This window comes from Mustelus asterias, unplaced genomic scaffold, assembly GCF_964213995.1.
Source record: "Mustelus asterias unplaced genomic scaffold, sMusAst1.hap1.1 HAP1_SCAFFOLD_672, whole genome shotgun sequence".
NCBI classification, from domain to species: Eukaryota; Metazoa; Chordata; class Chondrichthyes; order Carcharhiniformes; family Triakidae; genus Mustelus; species Mustelus asterias.
The window spans coordinates 175,571-201,763 of NW_027590622.1; the positions used below are offsets into that span (position 1 = coordinate 175,571).

General features: G+C 47.6%; 1 protein-coding gene across 1 annotated transcript in view; it reads left to right on the top strand.

The window, feature by feature from the left end:
* The window catches only part of LOC144487246 (kazrin-like), a gene marked incomplete at its 3' end in the record, with an annotated part of 225,346 nt that overhangs the window by 175,328 nt on the left and 23,825 nt on the right, over positions 1–26,193 (top strand). The window contains exon 3 of the mRNA XM_078205330.1: positions 11,254–11,445. Coding sequence (XP_078061456.1) covers positions 11,254–11,445 — 192 coding nt within the window. The remainder of the gene's footprint in view (positions 1–11,253; positions 11,446–26,193) is intronic.

Here is a 26,193-nt window from a genome sequence, read left to right on the forward strand (position 1 = left end):
TTTTCTCAGTGGTCGGTCCTGTCGTGGGCCGACATTGTTCGACTAAACCTCTCAGCTGACCCCAAGTGGCTCAGCTGGAGAAGTGCTCCGTCCGCCTTGGTGGTCAACTATTCCGACAAAAAGGTTCCAAGTTTTCAGTGCAGCTCCGTGCTGTCAGAATCCCCTCCCTTGTACTGTTCACAGACACAGTAACGATTTCCTGAAGCAGTGGTTTTCAGCGTGTGGTCTGCAGACCCCTGGTTATCCATGAAGGTCCGCTGGCTGGTCCAAAATGTAAGTCAATGATGCACAATGCCACAGTAGAGGCCATATGAGAGAACAGACCAGGACCCTCATCCCCACCACTCCTGTAGCGTCACACATGCAGACCAGCTTCCATATGGCCATTAACAATGGCCATATGGAAGCTGGTCTGCATGGAAGCGGCACGGTAGCACAGTGGTTAGCACTGCTGCTTCACAGCTCCAGGGTCCTGGGTTCGATTCCCGGCTCGGGTCACTGTCTGTGTGGAGTTTGCACATTCTCCTCGTGTCTGCATGGGTTTCCTCCGGGTGCTCCGGTTTCCTCCCACAGTCCAAAGATGTGCAGGTTAGGTTGATTGGCCGGGTTAAAAATTGTCCCTTAGAGTCCTGAGATGCGTAGGTTAGAGGGATTAGCGGGTAAATATGTGGGAGGAGGGCCTGGGTGGGATTGTGGTCGGTGCAGACTCGATGGGCCGAATGGCCTCCTTCTGCACTGTAGGGTTTCTATGAATTAATACGGCAGAAGTAAATATACAGTAAGCGGTAGAGCCCTTAGAAATGTGAGCATACAGAGGGATCTACGGATGCAGATCCACAGTTCCCTGAAGGTGGCAACTCAGGTGAACAAGGTGGTCAAGAAGGCGTATGGCATACTGGCCTTCATTGGTTGGGGCTTGAGTATAGGAATTGGAAAATCATGTTGCAGCTGTATAAGACTTTGGTTAGGCCGCATTTGGAGTATTGTGTACAATTCTGGGTCTCCACGCTACTGGAAGGAAGTTGATACATTGGAAAGGGTGCAGAAGAGATTTACCAGGATGTTGCCTGGTTTGGAGGATATGGACTATGAAGAAAGGTTGAACAAACTTGGATTGTTTTCATTGGAGCGTCGGAGGCCGAGGGGGCACCTGATAGAGGTTTACAAGATTATGACAGGCTTGGATAGAGTGGATAATCAGAGTCTTTTTCCCAGGGTCGAAGGGTCAATTATTCGGGGGCATAGGTTGTGAGCGAAAGGGGGAAAGTTTAAAAGATGTGAGGGGCAGGTTTTTCACACAGAGGGAGGTGAATGCTTGGAACGCGCTGCCGGAGGAGGTGGTGGAAGCAGATTCTATAACAACGTTCAAGAGGAACCTGGATAGATCCATGAATAGGCAGGGAATAGAGGGATATGGAACATGTAGAGGCAAGAAAATATTAGATTAGAGAGGCAATTGTGTCGGATAGACTTGGTGGACCGAAGAGCCAGTTCCTGTACTGTTCATTGTTCTAATAGTTTTCTCATGATATTTAAGAAAGAAATGCATTGATTTATTTTATTTCATGAAAAAGCAGCAGAATATTTTGATTTTCTGTGAAATTCCTATCAAATCTGATCCTTTTTTTGCGGACTGGTAGGTGGTCTGTGAGGCTTTTTGCCCCACCTAAGTGGTGTGGGAGAAAATGTTTGAGAAAATGTTTGAGAAGCGGGTTCGATTCCCGGCTCGGGTCACTGTCTGCGTGGAGTTTGCACATTCTCCTCGTGTCTGCATGGGTTTCCTCTGGGTGCTCCGGTTTCCTCCCACAGTCCAAAGATGTGCGGGTTAGGTTGATTGGCCAGGTTAAAAATTGCCCCTTAGAGTCCTGAGATGCGTAGGTTGGCGGGATTAGCGGATAATATGCGGGGGTAGGGCCTGGTTGGGATTGTGGTCGGTGCAGACTCGATGGGCCGAATGGCCTCCTTCTGCACTGTAGGGTTTCTATGATTTCTAAGCACTGCCTTAAAGGGTTAAGAGTTGGGCCGTTGGCAGCAAGGCTCGTGACTTAATTAAACAGAAGGCTTTGGCTGGAACCTGTGCCATGTTCAGCTCTGCAGGCTTTAGTCTTGCCTCTATCCAGGAGAGAAGACTCCAAGTGGAGCCGGCTCCAAGTGGAGAGGATCTCCAAGAAGATCGCGCACATCGACAGACTTCTTACTGTGTCTATCCAGGAGCACAGCACTGTCACTAACATAACTTGAGGTACGGGGGGATGGGGGGGCGGGGGGGACGGACATTTCAGCCTGTGTCAACTGTACAATGGGGGAAAATATCAATATAGTTGATGGAGCATCTCCAAACCTCTGGGGTTGAGAATTGCAAAGATTTACACCCGTTTGAATGAGGTCTCTCGCCGTCCTTCTTTGAATAGGGGTGTTGCATTTGCTAACTTGCAATCTGCTGGGAATATTCCAGAATCTAGGGGATGTGGCAAATCATAGCCAGCGCATCCACTATCTCTGCAGCAAACTCTTTTAGAATCCTAGGATGTAGGCCATCAGGTCCCTGGGTATTTTAGATCTTTGAGTTTCTCCAGTACTTTTTCTCTGCTGATATTAATGACTTCCATTTTCTCACTCTTATTAGCAGCTAGCTCAGCACTTCGACTAGGCTTCTTAGGAAGTCTGGGTTAGGATTCTGATGTGCCAGTTGTTCTGGTTGGGACAGATTAAAGGTGTCCGCGTCTGGATCTTCAGAATGAACCAGGTGCCAGATGGCTGGGAATCTCCTTGTGTGTTAACCTGCCTGGAGCTGGTAACCATGTCACATTGGTGATGCTTAACTTGTGTCCTTCGCACAGGTGACCTGGGGCGGCACGGTGGCACAGTGGCTAGCACTGCGGACTCACAGCGCCAGAGACCCGGGTTCAATTCCAGGCTTGGGTGACTGTTTGGAATTTGCACATTCTCCCCGTGTCTGCATGGGTTTCCTCCAGGTGCTCCGGTTTCCTCCCAAACTCCAAAGATGTGCGGGCTAGGTTGATTGGCCATGCTAAATTGCCCCTTAGTGTCAGGGGGATTAGCAGGATAAATACGTGGGGTTACGGGAATAGAATCTGAGTGGAATTGTTGTCGGTGCAGGCACGATGGGCCAAGTGGCCTCCTTCTGCACTCTAGGGATTCTATGCAACCACTTACATTGTGGTCTTCACTACCAAGGACCGAACATTGACCACCAATGCCAGATCCTGTTGCAATTCTATTTGTTCTCTGTCCTATCCAGACTGGTGATGTATTGGAGGTGCCGAGGATGAGGGGTGCAGATATGACCAGTGAAAAGGTCCTAGTTGGATTAGTTCACAGCATGGTCCTTATTCACCAATCCTCAGGCACTCATGTTAGTTTTGGCAATTCTTTGCCCTCCCTAAGCACAGTGATCCTTCTGTATTACACAGGCAGAGGGAGTCTTTACTCTCAAAGTCCTCACAATGGATAGCCCCTGTTCTCCACTCTGTCCTCAACCAGCAGGGTAAATATGTCCCACAAACCTCCCAGCGGGGTGTACCAAGTGGTGAGGAACGTAAATGCTTCTTCTCGCCCCCTATCCCGTAGACCCTGAGACAATATCTGATGGGGCAGCGAAACCTTTATAGTTAAATGGAAAATCGAAATCCTTTGATCAGATTGATATGAAGAGCAATGCCTTGGATTTGGTGAGGGAGTGGCGGTAGATGGTCTGGAGGGCTAACTGCACTTCAGCACAAATCTGGGTTTTGTGGCCAGACATGATGTGGAGATGCCGGCGTTGGACTGGGGTAAACACAGTAAGAGTTTTAACAACACCAGGTTAAAGTCCAACAGGTTTATTTGGTAGCAAATGGCATTTGCTATCAAATAAACCTGCTGGACTTTAACCTGGTGTTGTTAAAACTCTTATTTTGTGGCCAGGACAGGAGGCTGGAAACTTAAACAGAAAATTAGACTGATAGTTTCTATTGGGGCAGCACGGTGGCACAGTGGTTGGCACTGCTGCCTCACAACTCCAAGGACCCGGGTTCAATTCCGGCCTCGGGTGTCTGTCTGTGTGGAGTTTGCATGTTCTCCGTGTCTGTGTGTGTTTCCTCCGGGTGCTCCGGTTTCCTCCCACAGTCCAAAAGATGTGCAGGTTAGGTGGATTGACCGTGCGAAATTGCCCCTTAGTGTCCCAAGATGTGTAGATTAGATGGAATCGGCCATGGGAAATGGTTACGGGGAGAGGGCCTGGGTAAGATGCTCTGTCAGAGAATTGATGCAGACTCGATGGGTCGAACGGCCTCTTCTGCGCTGTAGGGATTCTATGTTGGTTGTGTTTTGCAGTCAACGAAAAGCAGACTTGGAAAGCATCTTATCACATCTCTGATATTAAAAAGAAATTCAGAACATTGGATGTGGAAAAGATTGAAAGGATGCAGAGGAGATTTACAAGGATGTTGCCTGGATTGAGTGGCATGCCTTATGAGGATAGGCTGAGGGAGCTCGGTCTTTTCTCCTTGGAGAGACGTAGGATGAGAGGAGACCTAATAGAGGTATATAAAATGTTGAGAGGCATAGATCGGGTGGACTCTCAGAGGCTTTTTCCCAGGGTGGAAATGGCTGCTACGAGAGGACACAGGTTTAAGGTGCTGGGGGGTAGGTACAGGGGAAATGTTTGGGGGGAAGTTTTTCACACAGAGGGTGGTGGGCGAGTGGAATTGGCTGCCGTCAGTGGTGGTGGAGGCAAACTCAATAGGGTCTTTTAAGAGACTCCTGGATGAGTACATGGGACTTAATAAGATGGAGGGTTATAGGTAGGCCTAAAAGGTAGGGATATGTTCGGCACAACTTGTGGGGCCGAAGGGCCTGTTTTTGTGCTGTAGTTTTTCTATGTTTCTATGTAACATTTTACGTACAATGCAGTACCTCCAGGTGCAGTGATTATATAGACAAACACAACATTCATTTTGTGCACAGGAAGAGCCAATTAATAGGACAGCCCAAGCACAGCACATCACACAGAGCATCACTGCCTTAGTAAATGGAAGTTTCTCTTTAATGCTGTGTCAGGCTAGATTTTCTGATCAAATCGTTGAATCTGCAGCATTCTGACACAGAAATTGCTACCACTGAGCTGATCTTTAATATCAGCACTCGGCCGATTTGCAGGGATGTGTAATTTCGCGTTTGATTATTCAAAGTTTCTAGAGCGCAAATCGCAGGAGCAGAATTGAAGGAAATGTGATAGCCATCACTTCACCTTTACATGGCAGGCTCTCTCAACATGAATGCGTGGGTGTCACTTTACATTAGATGTGATTACTTGGGAAAACCTTTCAGCAAAATCGAGCTCCCCATGGACATTCAAAGCCAAATATTTGCAGAGGATTAGAATTTATCTACCCACCCTTTTTTTATTGTGGAATATCACACTGGGTCACAGTGCGAGAGAGAGGGGAAATTAAAGAAGCTTTTTGCCCAGATGAATGGTTATCGACGTGAGACGCACAGCCTGTTTCTCCTTGCCCAGCCCCCTGGGTTTCCTTGGTTTTGTGAGCCCCTGCCACAAAAAATACCACCTTTGTCACACCGTTAAACACAATGAACCCTGATTTTAACTTGACCACCTCAGCAGTGTGAGTCAAATGCCCATTTTAACACACTGCTTGATCGCATAGACCTTTAGACCTTCAATGGGCTGTATAGACCTTTAATGGGCTGTAAATTGGGTATCTGCCTTGAACCAACCTATTTGCCACTTAATGGGTTAGATTAAAATCTCCTTGCATGCACACACACACACACACACACATGCAATGTCATGCTGCTATCATGCCATTAGCCACGGATGTACAGGTTACGTTCTTGTGTTATGGACATGTACTGTCTGCGAGTCTCTGGGCCCAGGGAGAGGGACAATCCCAGTGAAGGAGAAGGGGAGGGTACCGTGCACAGGTTGTGAGCCTCAGGTTGACCACTGCTCTCCCGTGACCACAGCCTAAACGGACAGGTACTGAACTTGACACAGCTACTGCCCTTTATCCAGCTACCCTCCCCCAAACACCTGTGCTCTTACTGGCAGCAGGGCAGGGTGGGCACCTGCAGAGATTGCCTGCTCATGCCCCGATCAGCCAAGGTAGAGCCACCTCTGTAGTCTTGCAGCCCCGATCTTGGCACAAGGTACGGCCCGTGCGACTGAAGCGACTTTACGGCCTGTAGCCTCCCTGACATGAGCGGCAAATATTTAACTAAAGTTGTCCCCCTCCCACTTTGACCTTTCTGCCTTCAACCTCCTGCTCTCTCCTAATGAAACTCAGAAGAAGCCGAATAAACACCTCACCTTTTGAATAGATTGTTTCTAACCATCTGGATTCAACGTAGAATTCAACAATTTCAGATCATAACTACTGCCCCCATTTGTTTTTTTTGGACAGCAGGTGCTGGGCAGGATTCAGCTCGTCACTTCTTTTGTATCGTTACTTGTCCCACTACCCAAGGGTGGCAAACCTTTAGAATTCTCTGGCCCAGAGGGCTGTGGATGCTCCATCGTTGGAAACACTTAAGGCTGGGACAGACAGATTTTTGGTGTCTCGGGGGGGGGATTTAAGCGAAATGGGGAGTGGGGTTGAAGCCCAGGATCGGCTCTGAATGTATTGAATGGTGGAGCAGGCTCAATGGGCCAATGACCAATTTAACATGGCCATGTGATCTACTCCTGCTCCTATTTGTTGTGTTCTGGTGTACCATCAACTTTTGCCTTGCACCATCACCCCTTTCATCATTTGATTGCTCTTCAGCCTTCCACCCAATCACAGACCTTCACTCTGTACTTGCCAGCAATTAACAACAGTCACATCAGTAAAGTTTTTCCTTTCTGGCGACCGGTTATCGACCTGCAAGATGAACTCTGGGTTCTCGCTCCTTAGCTGCTGCCTGACCTGTTGAGTGTTTCCACCATTTTCTGTTTGTTACTCCCTTGCTTATGTGTTTAGCAAAAATAATTCCTATTTCAGCACTGCAGATCCGACCTTTTGGCAGGTTTGAAAGGTTTGCTTTTACACGTATCGGGATAATTTATTTGATATCAGGACAACCGAAGTTGCTGTACTTTTTATGAAGTGTAGCAGCCATTTTGCGCACAGTAATGTGATAATGACCAGGTAGTCATATTGCTTCAGGAATAAACATTGGCCAAGAGACTTGGGCGGGGGGGAGGAAGATTGCACCTCTGATGGTGCAGCACTCCCTCAGTACTGCACTGCTGCTGAGATTAGGTGTTCAAGTCTATGGGGTGGGACTTGAATTCATGAACCTCTGACTTGAGAGGCGAGAGTGCCACCCATTGAGTGACTGCGGATGTGTGGAGCCTGGTTACGAGTGAATCTTTGGCAGGCAGTCGTGTGTTTAACAGTCCACTGCCAAAGCCCTAAGATAAGTCTTTTTTTCTTGCTGAAGATTCCCTTGACCCCTGTGCCTTACACTCCCCATCTTTGCTTCCGTTACAAACGGGACAGCTGTGATTTCCCACAGCTATAATTGAGGGTAATCCAGCGCTATAGTTTAAATTTCAAATCGAACTCTGGGTCTTTGTCGGCAGCTGGTGCAAGCATCGATATCAATAGGAGATCAAACAGAAGGATGCTTTATTGAAGCCACGGGGTTTATTTGAGTAATTCTGGTTTGGTATTGAGCCACATTTTGCTTCTTAGCTTAACTGTCTGATGGATTTCTTTTTGGAAACTCCCGGGCAGCTTTGCGCTGACAGATCGTAGGTTGGGGGGAGTGGCTGGGGGCTGGGTTGGGGGAAGGAGGGTAGACCCCAGTTCTCGATTTTGGCTTTGGGGGTGGGCAAAGGGTTGATTTTTAAAGACGTGGATTTTGTTGAATGGCTCTTTGCTTCCCCCAGCTAATGTAAGATTGATGACATTCTATGTCTTCTTCCTACTGGACCTTTCCCAGCTATTAGACCGATTTGACCCAGTGATTCGGGCAGGGTGAGACCGTGATGTATGGGAATATTAGCTGTGATGCTTCACTTCAGTCCACCAGCCACTCCCATCAATTTGCTGACAGTGCAGCATCCAATCCTACTGGAGGGAGTTGGGCCTTTGATTTTCTTCTCTTCCCTCTCATCTGGCTTTGCCCTTTAATTGGAAATTTACAGAATTGTCTTTAACACTCAGAAGGTTTTGATATACCGACACTGGCATTGATATAATGCCTTGTGTTATTATTAAAGGCTCTCAGAATGTTTCGCACAGTGGTGTAGCTTGACAAGCAGTAACTGACGTTCTGTTGTAGGGAACTGCAGCAGTCACTTTATATATCCTGTCAACGCTCAAACACGCACAACTGCCAATTAAGTGAGGTTCCATTGGCTGCATTCAAGTGGGGGAGGAAGGCAGACGCTTGGCAAGAGTGAAAACAATGGATGTGACCAGACTAGGGATATTCTCCCTTCTCTCAGTTTCCCCTTTGTCTTCCTCTCCTGGAGGTAGAATTATACAATCCCTGCAGTGCAGAAAGAGGCCATTTGGCCCTTCGAGTCTGCACCGACTCTCCAACAGAGCATCCCACTCAGGCCCCATCCCTGTATTTACCCTGCTAACCCCCCGCTACCCTACACATCTTGGAACATTGAAGGAGAATTTACCAAGGCCAATCCACCTGACTTGCAAATCTTTGGAGTGTGGGAGGAAACTGGAGCACCCGGAGGAAACCCACGCAGACACGGGGAGAATGTGCAAACTCCACATAGACACTCACCCAAGGCTGGAATTGAGGCAGCCGTGCTAATCATTGTGCCACCATGTCGCCCATTGTGGGGATCGTTTCAAATGTGTCATTGTGCTTAATGGGCAGGATCAGTTCAGCTGTCCATAGCACTGTGCAAACTCTTTAAAGGAACTATCTAGTTGACCCCGCTGCTTCCCTATTGCCGTGCAAGTCTTTCCTCCGCAAGTGTTCTTCCCAATTCCTTTTTGGAAGCGACTGTGGAATCTACTTTTCAGATCACAACACTTTGCTGTGTCTCTCCTGATAACATCTCTTTCCGTTTTCATTTCCCTTGTCTCCGTGCAGGGAAGGGGAGTTCAATGTTCTGAGGTGGGACCACCTGCTGCTAGCACAACCAGAGCACCTTACCAATGATCCCTAATGGATTTTAGGAACTTCCTGCTGGCCAAGCCTGGCACGTAGAATCATAGAATGCCTATAGTGTTGAAGGAGGCCATTCAGCCCATCGAGCCTGCGCCGACAACAATCCCATCTGGCAGCTTGGCACATCTTTTTTTTAAAGTTTGTAAGAACATAAGAACTAGGAGCAGGAGTAGGCCATCTGGCCCCTCAAGCCTACTCTGCCATTCAATAAGATCATGGCTGATCTTTCCGTGAACTCAGCTCCACTTACCCGCCCACTCACCATCACCTTTAATTCCTTTACTGTTCAAAAATTTATCTATCCTTGCCTTAAAAACATTCAGTGAGGTAGCCTCAACTGCTTCACTGGGCAGGGAATTCCACAGATTCACAACCCTTTGTGTGAAGAAGTTCCTCCTCAACTCAGTCCTAAATCTGCTTCCCCTTATTTTGAGACTATGCCCCCCAGTTCTAGTTTCACCTGCCAGTGGAAACAACTTCCCTGCTTCTACCTTATCTATTCCCTTAATAATCTTATATGTTTCCATAAGATCTCCCCTCATTCTTCTGAATTCCAATAAGTATAGCCCCAGTCTACTCAGTCTCTCCTCATAAGCCAATCCTCTCAACTCCGGAATCAACCTAGCGAATCTCCTCTGCACCCCCTCCAGTGCCAGTATATCCTTTCTCAAGTAAGGAGACACAGTACTCCAGGTGTGGCCTCACCAACACCTTATACAGCTGCAACATAACCTTGCTGTTTTTAAACTCCATCCCTCTAGCAATAAAGGACAAAATTCCATTTGCCTTCTTAATTACCTGCTGCACCTGCAAACCAACTCCTTGTGATTCCTGCACCAGGACACCCAGGTCCCTCTGCACAGCAGCATGCTGCAATTTTTTACCATTTAAATAATAGTCCATTTTGCTGTTCTTCCTACCAAAATGGATGACCTCACATTTACCAACATTGTACTTCATCTGCCAGACCCTCGCCCACTCACTTAGACATTATTATTAGTCACAAGTAGGTTACATTAACACCACAATGAAGTTACTGTGAAAATCCCTTAGTCACCACACTCCGGTGCCTGTTCAGGTACACTGAGGGAGAATTTAGCACGGCCAATGCACCCTAACCAGCACGTCTTTCAGACTGTGGGAGGAAACCGGAGCACCCGGAGGAAACCCACACAGCCACATGGAGAACGTGCAGACTCCGCACAGACAGTCACCCGAGGCCGGAATCGAACCTGGGTCCCTGGCGCTGTGAGGCAGCAGTGCTAACCACTGTGCCACCGTGCCGCCCTCAGTGTCTCTGTGTTCAGTCTTAGTTGCTGAAGACCTGAACTGGTGCAGAGAAAATCCCCAAAGCTGAGCCTCCGTGGAACAAACCTCTTATTCCTTACCACGCAAAAGGAGGTGAATGGGAGGAGATGATATGAATGTAAATAATACACGAGGTGGAACACTAAAGGTCAAACTTGCAAGGTAGGGAGAGGCTTAAAGGAGGAGAAATAAAGTAAAGAGAGGGGGAGCAAAGGAACTTGGAGATGTCCAGAAGGCTGTAATTAGAGGAGCGCAAAGATTTTTGGGGGCAGTGGGACTGAAGGAGGTTAGAGGGAGGGGGGGAGGCTACAGTGGGATTTGAACACCAGAATGAGAATTTTAAAATGGAGCCATTGCTGACCCGGAACCAGTGTACGCCAGCAGGGTTGTAGTTGAACGGGATTTGTGTGAGTTAGGATGCAGAGAGTATAGCCGTGGGTGGGTGAATAGCAAGTGGGAGGCCAGCCAAAGGAGCCTGGACCCAATGAAGGAAGAAACTGGATCTGACTTGGCTGTGATGCCAATAATCTGCCAGTGCTCACTGTTATATAAAAGGAACGTTCGCCCAACAATTCTGTACCTAAGCTGCAACTCGGTGCGATACCACAATTAGTGATGTGGTATCAGCACTGCTCCAACTCCTTCAGGTGAATTTCCTGCATTCCTACTGGTCTCGCGCATGTCGGAGAGGTTTAGAGATGGTCGTGTGGATCCATATTAAGTCTATTGCTCTCAATTTGCCATTTCCAGAGCGGTCAGCCTGATACTGAGGTGTTGTGTTTGGTTTGTTGACAGTGCTCCTACGTGAGGAGGTTTCTCAGCTACAAGAGGAGGTGCAGTGGCTGAGACAGATGAAGGAAATGCTGACAAAGGAGCTGGAGGATTCGAACGCGGGGAAATCGGCTGAGATCCTATCGGTGACCGAGCTGAAAGTGCAGCTTGCTCAGAAGGAGACCGAGCTTTCCCGAGCCAAAGAGGCCCTACAAGGTGAGTGGAACAGCTAAGCTTCACAGTGTAACATTGGAACAATGAACTCCCACTAAGTGTGTGTACCTGGCTTTCAACTTTCAGTTCAGCAAACCATTGGCAGTAACCTTTCTACAGTCCCGGGTTTGATTCCCAGTTCGTGCAGAATTAGCTGATCTGAGCCAGGACAGTGGTCGGAGCATTATTGTTAAACTTTAATGTCCTTAGAGAAAGGATAGTGTTTTGGGGTTCACTCTCCAGGTTACTGTCCAGTGTCTGCGCGTGTGGGAATCCAGCTTGATTGTAATGCACTCCCCAAGGTCGAATAGCCACCCAGCAAGGAATCAGTGACGTCAGAAGAGGACATAGCAATGTTTCCATGCTGTAAACCACTATGACTCAATGTATGAGCAAAGGGGAATGTGTCCTTACAGCTGTGAGGCAGACTGGAACACCCAACTTACACTTGTTTTGCCTTGAACTGAAAGCACTAACTTTAACAAATGAATTTGCAACTTTTCAAGGTAAAGAATATTCTCTAGCTGTTTTGTGGTAACTCCGCATTTCTGTGATTCTTTACAAATGGAAATGTGTCTCTTAGTTTCAGCATTTTTCAGTCCGAAGTGGTATTATTAGGAGCCAATAACCTTGTCACTTGAGGGATTTCTAATTGTCCAAATGTTTGCCTATTTGTTTCACTGATCCACACTGGCCTTTTGTTTACTGTCAGTGCAGTGGGAGGTTACTCTGAGAGCAGTTGCAGGTGAATGTGACCTTCCGCCGTCGATGCCCCTTCTCCCGAGGAGCAGAACATTCAGCCAAAGAATTGTGAAAGGAATCCACCGCCTTGTATTGTAGCAGTGGCCCCTGGAGTCCCCTCAGTTAGAGTGTGGTGCCTGGTGAGAAGTGCAGCCCAGGAAAGCCTCGGGTTACTCCTCCAGCCTGTGCTGTAATGGCAAATCTTAACTGGGTCAGTAAAACTGAGCACAGCAGGGGCGGCACGGTGGGTTAGCACTGCCGCTTCACAGCGCCAGGGACCCGGGTTCGATTCCCGGCTTGGGGTCACTGTCTGTGTGGAGTTTGCATGTTCTCCCCGTGTCTGCGCGGGTTTCCTCCGGGTGCTCCGGTTTCCTCCCACATTCTGAAAGACGGGCTGGTGAGGTGCATTGGCCCGAACAGGCGCCGGACTGTGGCGACTAGGGGAATTTCACAGTAACTTCATTGCAGTGTTAATGTAAGCCTTACTTGTGACTAATGAATAAACTTTAAAAAGCAACTGTACAAGTGGGAAGAAAAATCAATTGGAATAGTGAGATAATTGCAGGAAAGTAAGTGTATATATGTAGTGTGCACATGGGTTTGTGTATATGTCCATATATCAATATTGTTTTGTGTACATGGGTTTGATTTGATTTGATTTTTATTGTCACATGCAGTGAAAAGTATTGTTTCTTATGCGCTATACAGACAAAGCATACCGTACATAGAGAAGGAAAGGAGAGAGTGCAGAATGTAGTGTTACAGTCATAGCTAGGGTGTAGCAAAAGATCAACTTAATGCAAGGTAGGTCCATTCAAAAGTCTGACAGCAGCAGGGAAGAAGCTGTTCTTGAGTCGGTTGGCACGTGACCTCAGACTTTTGTATCTTTTTCCCGACAGAAGAAGGTGGAAGAGAGAATGTCCGGGGTGTGTGGGGTCCTTAATTATGCTGGCTGCTTTTCCGAGGCAGTGGGAAGTGTAGACAGAGTCAATGGATGGGAGGCTGGTTTGCGTCATGGACTGGGCTTTATTCACGACCTTTTGTAGTTTCTTGTATATATGTATTTTGTGTATATGTCCATAAATTAATATTGTTGTGTGTACATGGGTTTGTGTATGTGTCTATATATAGGCATTGGGTTAAAAAAAAATTGAATGGTTAAGCCTCATTGCTTCCCATGGTTCAACATCACACCCACTCCCCCGTCAAGTTCTCACCTGAAGAGCACCATGAGTATTCATTGTCCATGGAACTCTACCCCAGCAAGAGTCAGCGCCTTCAGGAAAAGAGAGACAAAGTTGGTGAATTAGTTTTGAAACACTGTAACAGGCACAAAAGGTGCCTCTGTTGCCAACTGTCCTTCAAGTTTTTTTTGGTGCTCTGCCTGCACAAGGCAGCAAAATCTCAACAGAGTGGGAGGGTGGGGGGGGGGGGGGAATAACCTTGAAGTACTTCTCCTGAGAGCCACCTTCTCCTTTAATCTCCAACAATGTCTGTACTTAATGGGACAATCTCCTCATTTATTTTCTTTTTATGGGCGAAAGAAAAGGTTCAAAGGAAGCTAAGAGCAGGGAAATCCAGTTTGATGGCACTTGCAACTTCAAGGACACATTCCTGGCACTGGGGGCGGGATAGTCAGGTTAGCGCCAATATTCATCCAAAAGCTCAGTTTGTGAATTTAGTGAGGAGCTGAATTTTTCCTGAGCAGAGGAAACAGGCTGGAACGATGCAACATCCAACAGGACAGAACTGGATGTCCAGCAGCAGAGTTTTAGAGAGGTCTGTGTAATACCTTGGACAGAAATCATGTGCTTCAGTCGAAGTAGCATGGCTTGCAGAGTGGGACTTTTCATCAGGCAGTAGTTGGACAGAGGATGCATGCACTTTCAAAAAGGTGTATGAGCTTGGTTCTGGCTTGGCTGTGATTCTCCCCCCTTCTCCCGGGCCCAATTATTTTTATTTATTAGTGTCACAATTAGGCTTGCATGAACACTGCAGTGAAATTACTGTGAAAATCCCCTAGTCGTCTCACTCCGGCGCCTGTTCGGGTACACTGAGGGAGAATTTAGCACGGCCAATGCACCTAACCAGCACGTCTTTCGTACTGTGGGAGGAAACCGGAGCACCTGGAGGAAACCCACGCAGACACGGGGAGAACGTGCAGACTCCGCACAGACAGTGACCTAAGCCGGGAATGGATACCGGGTCCCTGGAGCTGTGAGGCAGCAGTGCTAACCACTGTGCCACCGTGCCGCCCCATAAAGTTAAATAGTTGACTGACGCTCATGGGCGAGGCTCACACATAATGAAGTCACCGGAGTAATAATCCAGCAAGAGTCCCTGCCTTCAGGGGAGGAAAGGAGAAAACCGGTGGCACCTTCACTGTGATAAAACGTCCCAAGGCACTTCACCGCAGTATTATAAAACAACCTATGACACTGAGACACGTGGGGACATTTTGGGTCGGATGACCAAAGGCTTGATTAAGGAGGTAGGTTTTGAGAAGTGTCTTAAAGGGTGAGAGAGAGGTGGAGCGGTGTAGAGAGGGAATTCCAGAGGTTGGGACCTAGGCAATGGAAGGGATGGCCGCCAGCGGCGGAGGGATTAAAATTGGTGACACTCAAGAAGCCAAATATCTCAGAGTGTTGTGGGGCCGGAGGAGAGACCAGAACCCAACTAGTTAGGTGCAACAAATCTCAGCAGGTCTGACACCATCTGTGAGGAGAGAATAGACCCAGCGTTTGGAGTCAGGATGACTCTTTGTCAGAGCCCTGTTCCCTCTCCACAGATGCTGCATTTTCTGTTTTTGTTTCGGATTCCAGCGTCCGCTGTAATTTCCTTTCACCTCACGGTTGGTTACGTGCAGCTCCCTATTTGGGAGTCAGTTGCCTCAGTCCTTCCCCGTGCCGCAGTCTCTGACTCAGTGCTGAATCTACCTGAGGTTCTGGGTACGCCCTTGCTTTGCAGCATGACCTTGGTTTCCTTTAATGGCTGCAGAACTTCCAGTTCGCAGCCTGCCATGGAAAGTCGCAGGAGTGACAGTGGATCAAGAAGCCTGGGCTCATTCCCTGTCACCCAGTAAGCTCTTGGCTGACAGCTGGGTTTACTGAAGTGTTTTAACATCTCGCGTAATCAATGCAAGACTTTAAAAACAGATTGATCCCATGTGGCTGTGAATGTATTTGTTTTCATTTACAAAATATAAGTAGCTAGCCGTAATTAACAGTAAGTTGTAGGGATGTGTGATTCTACAAATACCCTTTCCTGGTCATAGTCTTTCCCTGTATTTTTGCCGATAACTAGTGACTCTGCATCTGAAGGCAGTGCTTCATGCTGAATAGAGTTCCACAGCTCGCCAGCTACTCCCCTCAGATAGCCATTCTTTATAGGTGAATATCAATGGGGTATTCATCCAGAGGGGAGCATCATATTTTATTTGATTTATTATTGTCATATGTATTAGTATACAGTGAAAAGTATTGTTTCTCGCACACTATACGGGCAAAGCATCCCGTACATAGAGAAGGAAAGGAGAGAGTGCAGAATGTAGTGTTACAGTCATAGCTAGGGTGTAGAGAAAGATCAACTTAGGTCCATTCAAAAGCCTGATGGCAGCAGGGAAGAAGCTGTTCTTGAGTCAGTTGGTACGTGACCTCAGACTTTTGTATCTTTTTCCTGACGGAAGAAGGTGGAAGAGAGAATGTCCGGGGTGCCTGGAGTCCTTAATTAGAGTCAATGGATGGGAGGCAGGTTTGCGTGTTGGACTGGGCTACGTTCACGACCCTTTGTAGTTCCTTGCTGTCTTGGACAGAGCAGGAGCCATACCAAGCTGTGATACAACCAGAAAGAATGCTTTCTATGGTGCATCTGTAAAAGTTGCCAACTCGATTCTGTCTTCCACACACACGCATTTTGCAGAGGAGCTCATTTGATAACATCTAGGACTGGAAAATCTGATTACTTCCCGCCTCCCCCGCCCAACTTCAAACAGGGCACTGAGGACAAATGCGCCTTCCCAGCTGAGATCAACTCGCTTTTGATCCAAATTTCATTCCTGTCATGATCTCTATTATGTAGACAATATTAATCTTATCATTATTTAAAACATCTTGATGAGGTTTTGCCCCAAGGATATCCCAGCAGAGTGACCCAGGAGCCGTTCCTGGCCAGGGACACCGAGTGATTTAACAGACTGCGGCCCACAGCCCAGCAGGCACTGGTCTGTGGCGACTAATCCTTTTGAGGACGTTCAAATAGAAATGTTAAAGGAGGAAAAGGAACTTTGCTGACGTAAAACAACGTTCTATTTTTGTTTCCCCAGTGGGCACTGCCCTGTGTCACACAGCATGGTGAGATCCCGGGTCATGTGTGGCATCTTCCAGTAATGCTGTTGGGGTAGACTGATTGACCCCAGTAGACTTTCACATTCTGGAGATGGAGCTGAACTAGCGTCAGCGTCAACAGTAATTAACCTCCAGTGAACTGTTTATCTCAACAACGCGGGTGTTACTTCAATTCCCTCACACACACAATCCATCTGAAAAAATGGCCATGCCTCTAATAAAGGCTGAGAAAAAATTATCAAAATTGCCAACTGTTAAGACATTAAGACACATTCTTCCATCCCGCCTGCCACTTGAATTTTAGCAGGCAGGTTGTGGAGAACATGAACGCCATTGACGGTCGAGCGGGAATTTCCGGCTTTTAGACCAGCGCGGCCGGAGAATTCTGCCCTGGGTCTTTGCATTCAGTGTGGAAAATTGATTATCAGGAGTAAATTTGAGGTTTATCAATACAACAATAGTCTAGTTCAAAAACAAAAAATGCTGGAAAATGTCAGCAGGTCTGGCAGGATCTGTGGAGAGAGAATAGAGCCAACGTTTCGAGTCTGGACTAATCCAGTTCAGATGTATTCAGAAGAGGAAGATCCAGGCTGATCAACATCCTCAATTCCTTCTTTTGGGAAGTGACAACCCAAGTAGACTGTGGTTAGCCCTGTGATATACATACTTTAACTTTCAAAGCTAAAGTTCCACCTGAAAGGCTATTAGTTAAACTTGAAGCTTGTGGGGATTTGTGGTAAGTGAGAATGACTGAGAAATTGGCTGAAGGGTTGAAAAGAATAGTGTATTCACTGGCGGTAATCAGTGGTGGGTGTGGGGGAGTACTGAGTCGGGGGGGGGGGGGGGGTTGCTGGGAGAGGCCTGGGCTTAATGTTGAGACCGTGAATCTGCAGAATGATTTATAAAGAAGCGTGTGGTTGGTCAGAACAATGAACCATTTGGCTAAGATAGAAGATTGCAAGTCAGAGGAAGTCGTGTTCAATCTGTATGGTGCCGTGGTCAAACCACATCTCAAGTGTTGTGTCCTTTGAAGTTCCCAAACATAAGGGAGACGTTTGTGAACTAGAGGTTGTGCAGTGAGGAGCCGTGAGGCTGATTCCCCAGTGTCAAAGGACTGAATTTCGGAGGAAAGATTGGGGAAACTTGGGCTTTTCAGCCTTTGACACGGGGGTCTATAGAACTGTTCACTTTTTCCCTTGCTTTATCTACGTTATATATGGAATATTACTTCAGATTTAATTGCAAGAGTATGACTAAATAACACATTCGGTGAAGTGAAAATTAAACTGAGATTAGGATGTCAGGAAAAGTTCCCTTCGTGTGAAAACTGTAGTTTTGACATGGTGATGATATAAACTGGGTGATACTCAGTGACACAACATAGAAACGAGGAGCTGGAGAAGGCTATTCGGCCCTTCACGCCTGCTATGCTATTCAATATGATCATGGCTGATCCTCTGTCTCAATGCCATAATCCTGCTTTCTCCCCACACCCCTTGATGTCATTAAAATCTAAAAGAATTACCTATGACCAACGTGCTTGAAAATCAGGAGCAAGGTATAAGGCGCGGTTGAATTGATATTCTCCATTGTTCTTCAAAATCAAGATCACCCCCAAAGAACAATCAACGTATGACATAGACTTCCAAGAAGAGTGCTGTAGCACAATCCCTGGAATCATTTGGATTCTACAGTGGGCAGGGGAGACTTGAGCATGACTGTATTATGATGGGCTGATTAACTTTCTTTTTTAAAGTTTATTCATTAGTGTCACAAGTAGGCTTGCATTAACACCGCAATGAAGTTACTGTGAAAATCCCCTCGTCGCCATCCTCATCCATAATTATCCAATGATATGACGCGAGTTGCTATTTGTAACAATCGCCTGCCCCAGGTCAGTAAGTCCGCCATTGAGTTTTGTACTGAGACATACAGACATGGAAGGTTCCCAGTTGTGTCCTTGGTCTGTGCTGGGCCAGCAGTTGAAGACACAACACCAGTGGGCTGGAGAGGAAATAGCCAATCTGAGCTGCCGCTGCTAACTCCAGTATATCCTCCCTTCTGGAAAGTGGGTGTCGATGTTTTCCAGCGCAGAAACCGACCATTCGGCCCATCAAGTTGGTGCCAGTGTTTCTCTTCACGTCAGCCATTTCCCTTTCCACACCGCAGACTGTTGAATATTTCTCTCTCTCAAGCAATAGCATAATTTCTTTATATAACAATTGAATGGTGATTTTGGAGCGCAGAATTCCAGATTTTAAAAATTCATTCATGGGATGTGGGCAGTGCTGGCCAGGCCAACGTTCACTGCCCATCCCTAATTGCCCTCAAAGGTGGTGGTGAGCTGCCTTCTTGAACCGCTGCAGTCCCTGTGGTGTAGGTACACCCATGGTGCTGTTAGGAAGGGTACTCCAGGATTTTCATCCAGCAACAGTCAAATAATGGTGATATATTTCCAAGTCAGTATAGTGAGCAGCTTGGAGGGACAGATTCAGGTGGTGGTGTTCCCATGCGTCTGCTGCCCTTATCCTTCTAGATGGCGGCAGTTGTGGGTTTGCAAGGTATTGTCCAAGGAGCCTTGGTAGGTTCCTGTAGTACATCTTGTAGATGGTACATACTGCTGCCACTGTGCACTGGTGGTAGAGAGAGTAAGTGTTTGTGGATGTGGTGCCAATCAAGCGGGCTGCTTTGTCCTGGATGGTGCCGAGCTTCTTGAGTGTTGTTGGAGCTGCACCCATCCAGGCAAGTGGGAAGTATTCCATTACACTCATGACTTGTGCCTTGTAGATGGTGGACAGACTTTGAGGAATCAGGAGGTGAGTTACTCGCCAGCTTCTGACCTGCTCTTGTAGCCACAGTATTTATCTGGCTAATCAAGTTCAGTTTCTGGTCACTGGTAACCACCGGGATGTTGATTATGGAGGATTCAGTGATGGGTAATGCCATTGAATGCCATGGGACGATAGTTAGATTCTCATTTGTTGGAGATTGTCATTGCCTGGCGCTGTGTGGTGTGAACGTTACTTGTCAGCCCAAGCCTGGATATTGTCCAGATGATTTGGACATGGGCTGCTTCAGGAGTGGCAAATGGTAACGAACATTATGCAGTCATCAATGAACATCCCCACTTCTGACCTTATGATGGAAGGAAGGTTGTTGATGAAGCAGCTGAAGATGGTTGGGCCTAGGGCACTAACCTGACAAACTCCTGCAATGATGTCCTGGAACTGAGATGATTGCCCTCCGACAATCACAACTATCTTTCTTCGTGCCAGGTATGACTCCAACTAGCTTAGAGAATTCCTCCTGATTCCCATTGACTCCAGTTTTGTTAGGGCTCCTTGATGCCACATATCGGTCAGATGTTGCCTTGATGTCAAGGGCAGTCAGTGTCACTTCACCAAACACCATTGTTCTATTATCCATTCTCGTACCACTTGCAGTTGTCTGAAATTATTGCCCTTTGTACCCATCTCACTGACCAGTAGAAACGACCTCTCAATAGTTTACACTATAATAATCGGCTATAATCCTGGAGATTCCCATTGGGAATCCCCTTGTTGGCGTTAATGGAGCTTCAGAGGAAAAATAAGCAGCAAAAACAATTGGTGCAAAAGCTGCTGAAAACCTGAGTGACAGCTGGAAAAAAGAGAGCTTTATAGTCTATTCACTGTTCTTCAGCTGCGTGACCAGAAAGCCTTGAGTCAAATCAATGTTACTGTGCTAACTGAGATGATTAATGGAAGCCACTTATTATACAAATCAATCCACGGAACGTGAGCAAAGACTGCCCGCAGATAATATAGCGAGCTGTAAAAAAAATTGCATTACCTTGTCGTAATTCTGCAGTATCTTTATTGCAGTGAAGGCCTGAGGCCCTGCATCAAGGGCATCAGCAAGAGGATAAAGCAGAGGTAACAGGATGTGCTACCCCTGCCTGCTCCATCACGTTTATTCAATCACTTTCTTTGCCTGCTTCGTTTTTGAATTTTTCCAGACAGAAACAGAGCCAGCGTTTTTCCCTGTCACTCCTGCATGACCTGTCCACTAATCCATCACCTTGCTGTTAATATAATCAGCCTCATCATTTCCCGTGTTGGTTCAAGGTCCCTTTCATCCCTTTCATTAGTCATCCTTCATGTCCAGCTGATTGTCAAGAATAATGGCTGCAGCAACAGCCTCAAACATCTCTGCTTGTTTCCTTCAGGGTCCAGTTTTCGTGTCCGTACGATACTGCTGAGGACATGGGCTTTATTTACAGAGGTTAATATAACTCCCAGCGTCCTGTGCGACTTACTAACTCCTCGCAATCAGCTGCCGCTGTGGTGGAATAGTCAACACTCGCTGGGTTTACTATCCTTTTCATTTCCTTGCTACCTTTCCTTTCTGATGTTGCATTTCCACTCTGCTATGCCATATGCGATGATGTGGAGATGCCGGCGTTGGACTGGGGTAAACACAGTAAGAAGTTTAACAACACCAGGTTAAAGTCCAACAGGTTTATTTGGTAGCAAAAGCCACACAAGCTTTCGAGGCTCTAAGCCCCTTCTTCAGGTGAGTGGGAATTCTGTTCACAAACAGAATTTATAAAGACACAGACTCAATTTACATGAATAATGGTTGGAATGCGAATACTTACAACTAATCAAGTCTTTAAGAAACAAAACAATGGGAGTGGAGAGAGCATCAAGACAGGCTAAAAAGGTGTGTATTGTCTCCAGACAAGACAGCCAGTGAAACTCTGCAGGTCCACGCAACTGTGGGAGTTACAAATATTGTGACATGAACCCAATATCCCGGTTGAGGCCGTCCTTGTGTGTGCGGAACTTGGCTATCAGTTTCTGCTCAGCGACTCTGTGCTGTCGTGTGTCGCGAAGGCCGCCTTGGAGAACGCTTACCCGAATATCAGAGGCCGAATGCCCGTGACCGCTGAAGTGCTCCCCAACAGGAAGAGAACAGTCTTGTCTGGTGATTGTCGAGCGGTGTTCATTCATCCGTTGTCGCAGCGTCTGCATAGTTTCCCCAATGTACCATGCCTCGGGACATCCTTTCTTGCAGCGTAGAGCCTCGAAAGCTTGTGTGGCTTTTGCTACCAAATAAACCTGTTGGACTTTAACCTGGTGTTGTTAAACTTCTTACTATGCCATATGCGACCCAGAGAGGTTTATCTTCCCCTCTTGCGGGCATTAGTCAGGTGATTCTAACAAGGGCCGTCACATATTAACCCAATCCTGTCTGTTGTCATCATCATCGCGTGTACAGTCCCCCCCACCTACCCCCAGGGATCGCCACGTGTACGGTTTCCCCCACACATCGCCACGTGTACACTCTCCTCCCCCCCCCCCCCCCCACCCCCGCCAGGAATGTATACCGTTTTCCCCAGAAATAACTACATGTACAGTTTCCCCCAGGAATCACCGCGTGTACACTCTTCCCCCAGGAATCGCCGCGTGTACACTCTTCCCCCAGGAATCGCCGCGTATATACTCTTCCCCCAGGAATCGCCGCATGTACACTCTTCCCCAGGAATCGCCGCATGTACACTCTTCCCCCAGGAATCGCTGCGTGTACACATTTCCCCGGGAATCGCTGCGTGTACACTCTTCCCCCAGGAATGGCCGCATGTACACATTTCCCTGGGAATCGCCGCGTGTACACTCCTCCCCCAGGAATCGCCGCGTGTACACTCTTCCCCCAGGAATCGCCGCGTGTACACTCTTCCCCAGGAATCGCCGCGTGTACACTCTTCCCCCAGGAATGGCCGCATGTACACATTTCCCTGGGAATCGCTGCGTGTACACTCTTCCCCAGGAATCGCCACGTGTACACTCTTCCCCAGGAATCGCCACGTGTACACTCACCCCCACACATCGCCACGTGTACACTCCCCCCCACACATCGCCACATGTACACTCTCCCCAGGAATCGCCGCGTGTACACTCACCCCCACACATCGCCACGTGTACACTCCCCCCCACACATCGCCACGTGTACACTCTCCCCCAGGAATCACCGCGTGTACACTCCCACCCCCCCCCCCCCACCCCCCAGGAATGTATACCGTTTTCCCCAGAAATCACTACATGTACAGTTTCCCCCAGGAATCGCCACGTATACACTCTCCCCCCAGGAATCACCGCGTGTACACTCTTCCCCCAGGAATCACCGCGTGTACACTCTTCCCCCAGGAATCACCGCGTGTACACTCTTCCCCCAGGAATCACCGCGTGTACACTCTTCCCCCAGGAATCACTGCGTGTACACTCTTCCCCCAGGAATCGCCGCGTGTACACTCTCCCCCAGGAATCGCCGCGTGTACACTCTCCCCCAGGAATCACCGCGTGCACACTCTTCCCCCAGGAATCACCGCGTGTACACTCTTCCCCCAGGAATCACCGCGTGTACACTCTTCCCCCAGGAATCACCGCGTGTACACTCTTCCCCCAGGAATCACCGCGTGTACACTCTTCCCCCAGGAATCACCGCATGTACACTCTTCCCCCAGGAATCACTGCGTGTACACTCTTCCCCCAGGAATCGCCGCGTGTACACTCTCCCCCAGGAATCGCCGCGTGTACACTCTCCCCCAGGAATCACTGCGTGCACACTCTCCCCCAGGAATCGCCGCGTGTACACTCTCCCCCAGGAATCAATGAACAGCAGTCAGGAACAGGAACTCTGCTGATCTTTTTCCCCCGGTTGTCAATTGCCACCGCAGCTGAGAGCCCCGCTTTCTCAGCACAGGCTCAAGAAGGGAGCTGCAAACCCCAACCCCCTCCCCCATCATTCACACAGGTCTTGGTTTAGCTGCTGAAGAACACTTGAGGTCAAGGACACTGTGGGAAACAGAAAACCTGTTCCTAATTTGAAAAATGTATGAAGTAAATGATTACTCTGGAACTATTCAAAACATGGCAGCATCTACCTTGGGCTGAGTGGTATCCATAGCAACCCAGGAGGTTTGTGGTGCCTCAGTAATGGCGCAACAGCAGCATTCAAAATGAACAATTATAACCTACTCCAAGCATACACTGTTAAAGCTGCATTGTGGCAGCAACAGGTAGCTCCAAACTTTAAATACAGGCAAAAAATAGTGTTTACATTGATAGATTGCATGCTGTCCTTAACTATACCCTTGTTTCATTGCGATGGGAGTTCCTACACTGGTCTATGACCAGCTCTTCAAGCCTTTCTGTCCTAATAGAACGCAAGACTTGCATTTCTATAGCACCTTTCGTGTCATCAGGATGTCCAAATTCTTTACAGACTGCGCTGTACTTTACATCTCTGAAGTACAATCAATGTTTGACATATAAAACATAGCACACAGTTTGCAAACAGTAATTTGATTTGATTTATTATTGTCACATCTATTGGGATGCAGTGAATAATAGTATTGTTTCTTGCATGCTATACAGACAAAGCATGCCATTCATAGAGTACAGAGGGGAGAAGGAAAGGAGAGGGTGCAGAATGTAATGTTACAGTCATAGCTAGGGTGTGGAGAAAGATCAGCTTAACATAAGGTAGCTCCATTCAAAAGTCTGATGGCAGCAGGGAAGAAGCTGTTCTTGAATCGGTTGGTACGTGTCCTCAGACTTTTGTATCTTTTTTCCGACAGAAGAAGGTGGAAGAGAGAATGTCCGGGGTGCATGGGGTCCTTGATTATGCTGGCTGTTTTTCCCGAGGCAGCAGGAAGTGTAGGTGGAGTCAATGGATGGGAAGCTGGTTTGATCGATGGGACTGGGCTACATTCACAACTCTTTGTAGTTTTTTGCGGTCTTGGGCAGAGCAGGAGCCAGACCAAGCTGTGATGCAACCAGAAAGGATGCTTTCTATGGTGCATCTGTAAACATTGGTGAGAGCCGTAGTGGACATGCTGAATTTCCTTAGCCTCCTTAACCATCCCCATTGATGTAGACAGAGGCATGTCCTCCACTACGCTTCCAGAAGTTGTTGACTATTTCCTTCATTCTACTGGCATTGAGGGAGAGATTATTGTCATCGCACCAGTTCACCAGATTCTCCATCTCTTTCCTGTACTCCATCTCATCAATGTGATCCTGTCCAGAGAGATAAAGCAAGGAGACCAGCAAGAACTCCTCTGCTCAACTTTGAATAGTACCATGGGATGTTTTACATCAACTTCGTAGAATCCCTACAGTGCAGGAGGAGGCCATTCGCCCCACTGGGTCTGCACTGACCACAATCCCACCCAGGCCCTATCTCCATAACCCCACATATTTACCCTGCTAATCCCCCTGACACTCAGAGACAATTTAGCATGGCCAATCAACTTAACCTAAACATCTTATTTTTTATTTTATTCATTTATTAGTGTCACTAGTAGGTTTACATTAACAGTGCAATGAAGTTACTGTGAAAAATCCCCTCGTCACCACACTCCGGTGGCACCCGTTCGGGTACACTGAAGGTGAATTTAGCATGGCCAATCCACCTAACCAGCACGTCTTTCAGACTGTGGGAGGAAACTGGGGTAACCGGAGGAAACCCACGCAGACATGGGGAGAACGGGCAAACTTCTCACAGGCAGTGACCCAAGCTGGGAACCGAACCCGGGTACCCTGGCACTCTGAGGTAGTCGTGCTAACTACTGTGCCACCGTGCTGCCCTACTTAACTTGAGAGAAAAGATGTCACCTCCGACATTCAACACTCCCCTCGGTATTGCATCAAAGTTTTGTTTAGTTGTACGTTAATTTACGTTGGCAAGTCGCTGGAGTGCGACTTCTGACTTAGGGGGAACATTGGTGCCACGGTGCCAGTGGGTAGATTTATTTCATCAACAATCGCACCTGCATCGAGAGGGGGTTAAAAGTGACGCAGAGCGTGGCAGCTTTGTGAAATGTGGGATACTCATCAATCCATGTCCGCTGCGAGGAATTAACACGATTCTGAGCTCAGCCCTAATGTGTCTGCTTTGCCAACAGCCTGTGCGCTTCAATCAGGAATTATTCAGATTCCCGACCGAGGCCAGATTGCAGCATTTGAATTCCCGTCCAATTCAATCATCCTGCTGCTGTCTCTTTCTGAATGACCATGCTTGCCTCATGGAGCTGCTTCGTCACTCACTATGAAGTGTACCCGCTCTGTACAGCTGCGACAGTGACAGCATCTGGCATCATCCCAGCATTTCCCACAGGAGCACCATTTGGAACAAGTACCTCCGTGCTGGACCAGACACCAAGCATCCCAACTTGGGAAATGTTAGATTGAAGCTTTGAAAAGCAGAACCCTTCCTTAATTAAACCACTAAGCTTGCTAAAAGTGTGACCTCCGTAATTTTTCCCTTTTGAATTTCTTATCGAATCATTGAATCCTTACAGTGCAGAAGAGGCCATTCAGCCCATTGAGTCTGCACCAAGTCTCTGACAGAGCATCTTACCCAGGCCCACTCCCCCACCATAACCCCACACATTTTTCATGGCTAGTCCATCAAACCTACACATCTTGGGACACTAAGGGGCAATTTAGCATGGTCAATCCATCTAACCCGCACATCTTATATCATAAGATATAATGAGGGGAGGTTTAACACGGATATCAGAAGGACATATTTTACACAGAGGGCGGTGGGGGCCTGGAATGCGTTGCCAGGCAAGGTGGTGGAGGCGGACACACTGGGAACGTTTAAGACTTATCTAGAT